The sequence below is a fragment of the Triturus cristatus genome, chromosome 10, assembly GCF_964204655.1.
Source record: "Triturus cristatus chromosome 10, aTriCri1.1, whole genome shotgun sequence".
NCBI lineage: Eukaryota > Metazoa > Chordata > Amphibia > Caudata > Salamandridae > Triturus > Triturus cristatus.
The window spans coordinates 1156222298-1156234749 of record NC_140593.1 but is presented as its reverse complement, the minus strand read 5'-3'; the positions used below and the strand labels follow the sequence as shown (position 1 = coordinate 1156234749).

The following is a 12452-nucleotide window of genomic DNA, read 5'->3' as shown; positions in this document are numbered from 1 at the left end:
TTCCACCCTCGTGGAACCTACTCGTTCCCTCACCTGGGACCCCAACGATACCGTATAGGCACAATATATACATGGTTCTTCAGAAATCCTGAAGACGTTTACAAAAACCTTGAGTTATTTGGTTAGTAGGTAGTTATAGTTAGGACCTATTTTCCATAGGAAATCCGCAACATTCTATTCCCAATAACTTTGGCGCCGATTGACGAATCTTCGCGAACTTTTCAAAACTTTTGGCCAGCTCCGGTCCGCTCCTATCCTGAAAGTCTCGGGATGATTTGTGTAGCGGGGGCCGAGAAAAAAGGGGGGTCCCAAAACAGGTTTTCCCCATGCAATTTCCCATAGGACCTTTAGCCGCAGCTACAGCCCGAACTGCTGAACGGAATTACACCAAATTTGGCAAAGAGGTAGTCCTCAGATCAGACTCGTGCCTTTTGCCTCAATGGTGTCAATCTGTTCCTGAGAAAGTTACAGTTAAATGTACATATATATCTATGGCCGTGCTGGATATGCGCACCCTGAGCGCACCCTCCCGATCATGCGCTGAATGCTAATTGCCTGTCAAGTGGTTGTCAACATTCAAAACCAGGAACTGTTGGCAGCCATTTTGTGCCTCGGGAGAAGCGAGGCTGAAGAAGTCTGTGGAATAAGTGTGCAAAACGTATAAAGGGGGCAGGGTAGAAATACCCTGACCCTCTAGACCTGCTTAGGAGGCCCCAGAAGGACTCCCAGGGCCCCCCAATTTTTTGTTTTGTAAACCGCAAAGTGCGTGCAGGGTGCTCGGATCCTGCCGTAAAAAACAATAATAATAAAACAGAGCTTTTTTTATAATTAGCCCCCGGGGGGGCCAAATCCCAAGGGCAAAATTTTTCAATTTAAAGGGGGCCCAGAGGGGCCCCCAGCCCCGGGGACCGCCACCCACCCGGGGCTACAAAATAAATTGGGAGTGGCTGAAAAGCCCCTCCCATAATAATTTGTGGGGGGGCTCAACGGCCCCCCCAAGCCGGGGACCACCACCCCCCGGGCTTTATGTATTGAGGGAGGGGGGCTGCGTGGCCCCGCTCCTGGAGCCCTCAAGGGCCCTGGGGACCGCCATCCCCCAGGGCCTGCTCCTACAGTGTCCTGGGGTGCCCACCCCCAGGACACTGTTTTTTGCTATGAGAGGGCGGGAGTCTCCCGCCCTACCATAGCAAACTTGGTTTGGATTTTGAAAGGGAGAGCAGGGAAACCTGCTCTCTCTTTCAAAATCCAAACCATATTGCTTTTCCACACGGGGAGCTGCATGTCAGCAGCTCCCCATGTGGAAAAGCAATGCCGGCTCCCGAAGGATGCTGGGAGCCGGCTTTGACCGTGGGGGCGTTGGGGCTCACCCCATGGTCCCCAATATTTTTTCTAAGCCCCGGGGGATAGGGTCCCTGGCGATAATAAAAATTAGTGATAGGGGCTATTTTTTATTTTATGGTAAAATTCGGAGTCTCGCATCCAGCGCGGCTCTCAGCGCGGCCCCCTGGTGTGCACGCGTTGGATGCACGACTACTAACCTGTAGGGTGCACGACTCCAGCGCGTTTGGTGCACGACTTCTACACGTCGGATGCACGATTCTAACTCGTTGGGTGTGCGACTCCAAGCAAAAAATAATAATAATATAAGTATATTTAAAAGAATATCAAATAATTAAAAAAATATATATATTTATTTAAAAAATATATTTTTTAAAAATATGTGTAGTTAATTTAAAAATATATATATAAAAATAAGTAGATTAAAAAAATGTAGTTAAAGAATATAAAAAAAATTAGAACAAGAAATACATTTTAAAAATATCATTTAAAAAACCTTTGAAATTCACTGAAAAAACCATAGGTTTCAGACATGTTATAGTTATGAATTAGCATTTAAAAAACCTTAGAAATTCACTGAAAAAACCATAGGTTTTTTGGGGTATTATAGTTAGCTGGACATTTCACTCATACAAAACCATTGAAATTCCTCCGTTATAGTTAGTTCAGCTAAATATAACTCGCGCGCCCGCAATCCACTGCTGATGATGTCACATATTACATCACTCATGACATGGTCAGTGACATCACTGATGACATCACTCATGACATCTCAAATGACATCACTGATGACATCACTGATGACATCATCCACGTGACAACCTGAAACACTTCATCACACAGTAGAATAACCTTTAATCATTCAGTATAAAATATAGAGTACCATGTTTAAACCATTGACGCACCAATACAAGTTTGTAAAAACCCACTCAGTCATTTGTAGATCTACACACACATCCAAACACTTACCTACACATTTACTCATACATGCTGAGAAAGATCAATAGCACACTATTAAATATACTTATACACCTGTATCGACATTAGACACCAGCACACATCCTAATCACTTATGAAAACATCCTACTCACTTATGGAAACAATTGATCATACTTACATCTACTCAGCTACACACTTATACAAACAACACTTTATTTATACATATAGATAATAACTCATACTTAGTGTGTTATATAATCACTATTATAAGTATATAGTTTTCCATACAGTCACTCAAACTATCAATCAGTATCATGTATACGTATTTATATACAACAACTGTCACATACATTGCCTTTTATATTTCTAATTTATTGGACATCTATCATTGAAAAATATATTTACTCATTAACACACCCATAAAGACATTCACTCACCCAAACAACTGTTTTCACACACAACCACACACCCACACACAACCACACACACACAACCACAACCACACACACATCCACACACACAACCACAACCACACACACAACTACACACACGACCACACACAACCACACACACAACCACACCCACAACCACACCCACACCACCACACCCAACCACACCCACAACCACACACACACACAACCACACACACAAAACCACACACAACCACAACCACACACACAACCACACACACAACCACACACACAACCACATACACAACCACACACACACAACCATGCACACACAACCACACACACACAACCACACACACACAACCACACACACAACCCCCCCCCACACACACAACCACACACACAACCACATACACACACAACCACACACACACACAACCACACACACAACCACATACACACACACACACAACCACACACACAACCACAAACAACTGCGCATACACAAACACACACACAACCACACACACACACACACATAACCACACGCATAATCACACACACAACCACACACACAACCACACACAACCACACACACAACCACACACACAGAACCACACTCACAACCACACACACAACCACACACACACACAACCACACACACAACCACACCCAACCACACATCCACACACACACCCACAACCACACCCACAACCACACCCGCACCCACACCACACCCACACACAACCACAACTACTCACAACCACAACCACACACACAACCACACACACAACCACAACCACACACAACCAGACACAACCAGACACAACCACACACAACCCCACATACAACCACACACACACCACATACAACCACACACAACCACACAGACAGCCACACACACAACCACACACACAACCACACACACACAACCACACAACCACACACACAACCACAACCACACACACAACCACACACACAACCACACATACAACCACACACACAACCACACACACACACAACCACACACACAACCACACACACACACAACCACACACTCAACGACACACTCAACCACTCACACAACCACACACACAACCACACACACACATAACCACACACACAACCACACACACACACAACCACACACACACATAACCACACACACACACACAACCACACATCCACACACACATCCACACACACAACCACACCCACACACACAACCACACACACACACAACCACACACACAACCACATGCACACACACAACCACACACACACACACAGACACACACACACAACCACACACACACAACCACACACACACACACACAACCACACACACAACCACACACACAACCACACCAAGCATTGGCATAGCCAATAGGTCTCGCCTTTGGGACCTTATAAGTGTTTAGCCACGCAACAGTTGATGTGGTTGCACCAAGGATATTGTGCTGCATAACTAAATACTTAGAAGGTCCCAAAAGCGAGACCTATTGGCTATGCCAATGCTTGTTTTTATTTCATTCCCTCCCCCCCAGCGACCGCCTCCCCAACACCTTCAAATACCAGCCGCCACTGTGTATCTGTGTCTAATTTTCCTACGAAAACCTGCTTGGGGAAAGCACGTTTAGTGACCTCGCCTTTTTCTCTGCCCCACTTGACGATCACCCCAAAATTTTCCTGGAAGGAGCTGAGGTAGATGAGAATTTTTTTCAGAAAGTTTTATAATTCAGCAAACGGTGCCTAACATATTAGCAAAAGAAAAAATCTATTTCTTAGGGAAAAGTGATCCTGACTAAAGCTACCCAGTGGAAATCACCACTGGGTTTTAGATAGATAGATAGATAGATAGATAGATAGATAGATAGATAGATAGATAGATAGATAGATAGATAGATAGATAGATAGATAGATAGATAGATAGATAGATAGATAGATAGATAGATAGATAGATAGATAGATAGATAGATAGATAGATAGATAGATAGCATCACACATTTATTAATAAAGCTCAAATGTGAGATTATTAATACAATATTGTACAATTGAACAAAGCACTTTTTACTGCCTCGCAGATTGCATGTAGCAAACAAGTTACACAGGGAAAACTCTCCCAATTGCCCTGATATCTCTTCAGTGGTATTTTCCTTGCATCCTGGTTTCTTTCATAAACCTTCAGTTAAAAAAATACACCTGAAAATAATGCAGAAACCATATTATGCTCTATATTAGCATTGATGGGGGAGGGGAGGTGCATCGGTGCTGACTCGAGTCTTCACCTCTTTTGAGTCATGCCCCGCCCCGCCCCGCCCCGCCCCACACTCAATCATGTTAATAAATTCCATATTAAATCCTCGACATTTCCATTTGTACTATATGTCTTGGGCAGCCATATTTGCAGTCGTTTGATGTTTGGAGTCGAGAACCTTAATATGGCTGTAGTAAGTGCAGCCTAGAACTTTGTTAGGCTGTGCTCCCTGCTGTCAAGAACCCTGGCAGTCGAGACACTGCAGTCATCTGATGCAGTTAAGCTATGGTAAATGCACCCTAGAAGGTGCCAGGCTTTGGTGGGTGCAGTCAAGAACCCTTGCTGGTCTTGTGCAGCTAGGATCGAGCCCCGTGACACACCCGGGAAAGCTGAAGTCGTCAACATTCACACTGCTATGGTCACCACAGCTACAAGAACATTCCTAAGCTGATTCATGAATATGTTATATTATTTGATTTGGATGTGTGCTGAGCACAAGGAGTAGAACAGGCTCTTTTATCCAGGGAGTGACTCTTCGGCAGCCCACGCCTCAATGATTTGGTTTAGTACATTCCCCTCTAACCTTTGACCCCCACCGCACACACATATCCTTTCCGGGGTCTGGAATGTCAGGCACCTGAGCCCTCGAGCTACACAATTCCGTGGCAGGCCAGGCTGCCCCCTCCCTCCTCCCCTCTCAGCCCGGAGCAGATACAGAAGAGGGGAGGGTCTGTGCTCCGCGCCACCACCTCCAAAGCAGGGCCCGAGAAGGGGATTGGCTCCGTGCGTCAGGGGCGTCGCCCTCTCGCTCCCTCCCTGTGGTATATCCTCCAGGGAGCAGGCAGGTTACCTTAGATTTCAGCACCTTACCCACAAAGAGCGGCAACAGTGCTAAAGGGAGCCTCAGGGCGCGGATTCAAGGCCACTCAGTGCAGCTCGTGTGATCTTCGGCACTTTCCTCTCAGTACTAGGCCAGCCTGCCAGCATCGTCCCAAGTTCCTGCCAGCCACCTCCCCCGCTGCCTGCCACCCGCCCCCCACCTCTCAGATCTTTTTTGGGGTCCCATTACTCTCCCTCATCCACACCCCCCAGAAGAGGCCCAGGGGTGTCACCAAGATGGCGGTGGCCAATTTCCACTACACCACGGGCATCAGCCGAGGCTTCAAAGTGTACATCCTGGAAGGTAAGACGGGGATTTCTGAATATGTTGTTTCAATGTCCACAATAATGGTAATTACGGCCCTGGGGTAACGACGGGCGTACACAGAAGGCTACAGCAAAGGCCCGAGCCTTCATTCAGTCTGCTGCAGTGCGCCAATCGTCAAACAACTGACCAGCTTGAATGGGCCTGGCCTGGAGACCTTTACCGCCCGCCACTACCTGTGCTTCTAGCCCGTGTCCGTACACTATCCCAGGTGGCCCGGGTGCCATTGAATCGTGAGCAGTGAACCCGAAAATGTCCCCCGGTAGGGCGCAATTACCAAGCGCCCATTTATTAATAATATCTTGTTTTGATATAGCGCCTCATAGGCCTTTTCCAATCGCTAAGTAAGCTAGGTGCACATGCTCATATGTGGTAGACTCGGGCACTCGTGAGCTGCGGGCCGTCTCACTGGAAAGAGCCGTCTCTCTTTAGACGCATTTATCGGAGGAACTGATTCTTGTTAGGATCAGAGCTAAAGAATGACTATACGAGACACTAATTTATACGTGTGCACTTAGAAATGATGTATATATTCCTCACAAATAGCTATATATATGAACTGAGCTCGGCATTATGTGTGCACCGAAAGTTAAGGTATATTTACACAGAGATGTGCTATATGTGAGCGCTGAGGTACGGCCGGCGCATGCTCTGGGCTCTGCTTCATATAAGTGATTTATGTTGCCGATTTCGAGTTTTGTATATGAAGCATAGTGTACAGCAGCCCTGTTATGAACAATAAACATCTGTTATTCAGCGCCAAGAAACCCTGGGTGAACGCGCGCTTTACAAATACACATGCTATGTTATGTTATTATACGAGTGCAGTTAGACACGCTATATGTTGCCTACTGTATCCTATATATATATGTGTGCATTGTGAAATGATAATTGTGAGTTCTGACGTGTGCTGTGTTTGCGCTGGGAGCGGCTGTTTGCATGCAGTGATCTTGGGCATACGTTTTCATTGAAATGCGGTATATGGTTCGCAGCGATCTGGCCTATGGACGCTCTGAGATGTGTGCACGCACCTGTGCGCACCGTGACAGGGTGTGCTTGTAAAGAGGGAAATTATATGGTACATATCTGCACTGACATCTCCCCCATGGGACGTGTGCATGTCTTGTGACCTCCGCGTTCGGCGAGGTGTGGTATACCAGTGCACTGACACACGGTGCACATGTGTGTGTACACTGATATTTGTTATTTCAGTGCACTGAGATACGGCACGCGAGTACCGCGAGATTTGTTCTGTGTGTGCACGGGGCTCTGTCATGTGTGCAGATATTTGGACATTGAATGGGGTCGTGCACGGAAAGAATTGGGAAGTCTGTAAGTGGTTGGGGCGCATCGAGATGCCCGGGTGTGCACAGACACCGAGGCCCGCCCCCCAGTACAGCGAGGAGAGTTCGTGAGCATCGAGGAAAACTATAGAAACTATATGGTCACTCTGTGTCGAGGTTTAATAACGTGACCACGTGTGAGGTGAGTTTACAAGCACACTGGCCCAGGGCTGTGCCTATAGGGACATTTTTCCCGATCTCGTGTATATGAACCCTTAGGTAAAGTCACGGCGCTGAGAAGATGTGTAGTAATACTGAGGGAACGTATAGAACAGGGCTCTCCACCCTTCTCTGAACAGAGAGCTACTTATGTTCAATGAACGCACTGAGAGCCACTAAAGAATGTAGAACCCCTAAGGGCACTCCAGTAAACAGGAACCCCGAGAAAGAAAAGGTCCAGTACACAGGAGCATGGAGAAACTCTCCGGTCCATAGGCATATTTAGGAAACCTGTAGTACATAGGATCACGGAGGAAACCTGTAGTACATAGGAGCACTGAGAGTGCATCCAGGATATTGCAGCATTGAAGGATCGTCAAGTGTCTGAGGTCATCCTATGCGCAGAGCCGCATTAAGGAGTTATTCTTTGTATGATTTAGTGTTGTTAAGTGTATGTGTGTGTTTTCTGAGGCTCATGTTCTCCTCTGGCTGAAACCGGGGGGCTGCGCCAGTGTTACTCACCCCTTGTGCGGTTTTGCATCAACAGGGCAGCCGAGCATGAGGGCAGAAGATCGACTCCGCCCCGTCTCGAGCCACAGGATCCCGGTCTATCCAATCAAACGAAAGCTGAGCCCTGAGCGGTACAGCGCGCCCACCATCCGCCCGGAGGAGGCGGGGCCTAGGCGGAAGAGGACCCCGCTCCCTATCAGCATGTAAGTGAACTCTGAATGCTGCCTCGAGGCCTGGGATTGGCCAATGGGTGTCTTTCAGTTACAGGGGCAGCTGAGAGGCGGTGGGGGGTGGGACTGAGAACCAGTCAGTGGAACAGAGTCATTGGCGGGATTGAGGTCATGGGGAGGGCGGTACTGAGAGGCACTGATGGGAGTCATTGAGGTGACCCGAGTCGTTGAGGAACTGAGGGTTATTGAGTGATACTGAAAGAAGTCATTGAGGGAAGCTGAGGGTTATTGAGTGAAGGATTAAACGCCACCAAGGGGAGCCATTGAGTGGGACTGAAAGTCTCTAGGGGGGCAGGATCATTGAAGAGCCGTTAAGGGGCATTGAGAAGGTGTTGATTATTGATTGGCGCCACCAAATCATGTTTCTGCATAGTTCAGTGGCTGCTGCCACCATGTTGTATAACGAATGATGTGTTTTATTCCCATCTGCAGCGACAAAGCGTCTCAGGTTTTGGAGAGACCAAAGGTGTGTGACCGGGAGAGAATAGCCAAGCTGCCAGAGCGCCTAGAACTGGCGAGCTCCCCATCTGAACGCATTGCCCTGGCACGGGCCCTGCAGCGACTCTTCCCCGCTTCCCTGCGCCTGGCAGCAAGTCAGCCGGCACCACTGCAGCCCCGCTGCCCCCGCGACCAGGCCCTAGAGAGGGCACTAGCCCAGCAGAGGTACCACTGCACGTCCTCGCTGCCCAGCCTGCCCTTGGATGAGCCTTTGGCATTGATCAAGAAGCCACGGAGTAGCTGCATGCCAGCTGACAGCCAGACACCCAGTCCAGTGCCCGCTGGCAGACAGACCCCTAGCCCAGGGCCCGCCATCAGAAAGACCCCCAGCCCTGTGCCGACTGTCAGCAAAACACCCAGCCCGGTGCCTGCCTCCATGCTGCAGCAGGTAAGCAGCACTTCATTGACAGCACCATCATAGTTAAGATCTTTTCCTCTCTTTTGGTCTCTCTCCCTGTCTCTTTTGTCCTCATCTCACTCTGACCCCCTCCATGTGTCCCCTGTCTCTGTTGTTTTTGACCTTCTGATTGCCTCAAGTTTCCTCACTTGTATGTTCACACACTTTAGGGGAGGTTTACAAGGCCCTTGCGCCACTTTTGCGTCACTTTTCCCATGTTAAAAATGACGCAAAAGTGGCGCAAGGTCCTTGTAAATCTGCCCCTTTGTTGGTTTCCTCCTAACTCACCACTCTGACTCTCTACACTTTGGTGTCCTTGTTGGGTTGATCTAACAGCAACTTTGGTCTGTTCCAGATGCGTCCATCAGTCATCACATGCGTCTCCAACTGGAACAAACCGTCAACCAGTCCCACAAACAACTGCCCCCGCCTAGAAACCCGAAGCCCCGGTAAGAGTCCAGGAACCCTGCAGATCTATTTACTCATAAGTCAAGTGCAAAGAAAGAATCCAAACTGTTTGTAAACCTAGAGGGTAAGGGAGATACAGCAAAGCGGAGCACCAAAGCTCTCTGTATACTCCCATGACAGGTGTGGTCCATCATGCTAAACACTGAGCATCACTGTAAATCTACATGGTAAGGGTAGGACCAGCGTGCGTAACACACACAACTTTGTCCGCAAACAAAGTGTGCTAAATGCTATGAGGGAAGGGGCTGACAATGCTCGGGAGTGAAGCCCGCTGTATACTCCAAAGAGTGGATGCATTGTGGGTGGAAGGAACAGAGATTTGCTATTTGTAATGTGTTGTCAATTCCCTAACCTCCTGAAAGCATGATTTGTAAATCTCTCCCCTTGTGATTTTTTTCTCAGATGCTGCCAGCTCGCCACACACTTGTGACCCCGTTGTCGAGGAGCACTTCCGTCGTAGCTTGGGGATGCAGTACTGCCCTGCGGACTCCGCCACTGCTCTTTCAGTTGCGGGCAGTGTAGATGACCATTTTTCAAAGGCCCTAGGCTCAAAGTGGCTGCTTATCCGCCAGCCGTCCACCGATTCCGTTGGGGCATCATCGAGCAGGAGCTCGTCACCGTCATCCCCCGTCAGCCGGCCTGGGAGCACATCGTAAACACCAGCAAAGCGGCACTGTGTGGGACTATGATTGCATTTCTTCCATAGCCGTCTGCTGAAGCCAGCAGACCTGGAACGGCATGCCCCAACCGTGTCCTCTTTATGGAACTATGGGAAGATCCCTGACCCAATGTCTCACTACTGGTTCAACACGGTCAAATATGACCATTCTGGCTGATGTTGGTGATAGAATTGCCGCAAACATTCACTGCCAAAAGGTGAAAGCCAACCAGGTCGAACGTGAAGGGTGACAAGCAATTAGGGAAGAGAGGGCCTCCTGATGACGTGCTATTTTTTCCTAATAATGAAATGGGGGGACCAGGAGACTTGCAGAAGACTGGCTTGTGTTTGATTCCCCTCTAGTGCTCTTATGTATCTCTCCCTCTCTGATGACAGATGACACTTTCAATGTTAAGATCATCTGGTTTGTTAGGAAACAAATACTTTAAAATAGATTTTTGTACAGTTTTTCAGACGATAATGGAAACAAGGTGTGAGTTGGCCCACCTCAATGTCTGATGTTGTGAGTTTTGTTTAGCTACGGTTCACAGGATCGATAAATTCCTAACAAACTTCCAAACATTTATGCAATAAGTGTGTCAGATTCCGGACATAAATTAGATGACACCCCCTTTCTAAATTCATAATTTTGATTTGCAGGAATGTGAAGCCCTCATTCTGTAAGATTCCGAATTCCAGTAATATTCAGCCCATTAGCTTTGCCTGGTTAGTTCTACGTTTTCAATCCAGATATGCTAATTGCCTTGAAGAGAGATCTGATGAGAGGTGGATGTTGAAACGTGTCGATAACTTAGATGATTTGAATTTGAATGTATTGTGGAAATCCAGGCGTTTAATTGCCAATTTTTAGAAAAAACACAAATACAATTTTAAATGTGTGTCTGGAATCTGAAACGCTGATTGTGTCCTGTCCTTCAAAATGGACCTGTTAAGGACAACCGAGCTTCAAGCTTTCATGTGTTGCGCTAGTTGTATCTCAGCCAACACCAGTCCCCTTTTCACAATTCTGTAGTCAGTATAGTGAATTATCATAAACTGAATGCGCCAGGATCTACAACGGTCTGGAATATGGCATACTTATGACTATCAAACACCCATAGTCAAAGAGAAGTTGTAATCCTAGGCATGTCGAAGTAGCATCAAGCAGACCTGAGTAAGACCCATTAGGTGAGGGATCGGCCGCCACATTCAACCAAATGTAGCAAAGTGCAAAGTAACAGCATTCTTTTTTACTTACAAGAATATGATAGTTTCTTGTAAAAAAGGAAATCGTTCTTGAAAACCTGGGAAAGTGTCTAGAGACAGAAAATCTCATTTTCCCAGCCACATTCAACGCTTGTTTATATCGACAACTTGTATGAGATCAATCACTGCCTACCTTTGTAAATAGCCTATTTATTATTTTTTCATTTGTGTAAATTGATAATAATATTGAAAATATTTTTTTAGCGTTTTCTCTCACCTCCTGTGGTTGCTGGGTTGGGAGTGGAGGGTCTCTCGTGTTTCTTGGATTCAAAGCACTATCAATGTATGTAAATGTTATGTGTATTTTTCTATGTAATAAACTGAAGGTGGAAATTGAATTCAGATTTTGTTTAATAGATTTAAAGAATTGTACATGCTGTAAAACACATCAATACAACCATTGAGGGCAAAGGCAAAAAGCGACGGCCTTCTGGAGCATTAGGGGCATGGTATAGTGCAAACAGGGTGTAAGGAGAAAATTAAGCAGGGAGCTGGCTTCAGATTACTTAGCAGAAAATCTGCTGTGATGTCATCGTCAGATGCTGTTACCATAGCAATGCATGACCTAGACCTCGGAGGAGGCATCTCTGCAGTCTTATTTCTCCAATGGTGAGCCGCCATTATGTACGGATCACAGAAGGACATTTAAGCCTGCACCTCTACGTAGCGCACCTCACTCCTTGATTGACAGCTGTCTCTCACCTATAAAAGCATCACACCTCTGGGAACTTAGATAGCAGATATAATGCTCCAGTCCCATGGACCCTTCTAGACT

At 47.0% G+C, this 12452-nt stretch overlaps 1 protein-coding gene across 1 annotated transcript; it reads left to right on the top strand.

Moving 5' to 3' along the window:
• Positions 1 to 5808: 5808 nt before the first annotated feature.
• On the top strand, positions 5809 to 12015 carry LOC146796806 (transcription cofactor vestigial-like protein 4). Its single transcript, XM_085629522.1, has 5 exons — positions 5809 to 6127; positions 8198 to 8363; positions 8823 to 9276; positions 9641 to 9734; positions 10156 to 12015. Exons 1-5 carry the CDS (start codon positions 6061 to 6063, stop codon positions 10407 to 10409), a joined length of 1035 nt encoding a protein of 344 aa, XP_085485648.1. The 5' UTR covers positions 5809 to 6060; the 3' UTR covers positions 10410 to 12015.
• The last annotated feature ends 437 nt before the right edge of the window (positions 12016 to 12452 follow it).

What these genes read in the sequence shown, in the direction of transcription:
- LOC146796806 (XM_085629522.1), top strand. Translation starts at nt 6,061, where the DNA reads ATGGCGGTGGCCAATTTCCACTACACCACGGGCATCAGCCGAGGCTTC. An exon ending in CTGCCTCCATGCTGCAGCAG is followed by an intron (nt 9,277 to 9,640) that starts GTAAGCAGCACT and finishes GGTCTGTTCCAG; the next exon opens with ATGCGTCCATCAGTCATCAC. An exon ending in CCTAGAAACCCGAAGCCCCG is followed by an intron (nt 9,735 to 10,155) that starts GTAAGAGTCCAG and finishes TTTTTTTCTCAG; the next exon opens with ATGCTGCCAGCTCGCCACAC.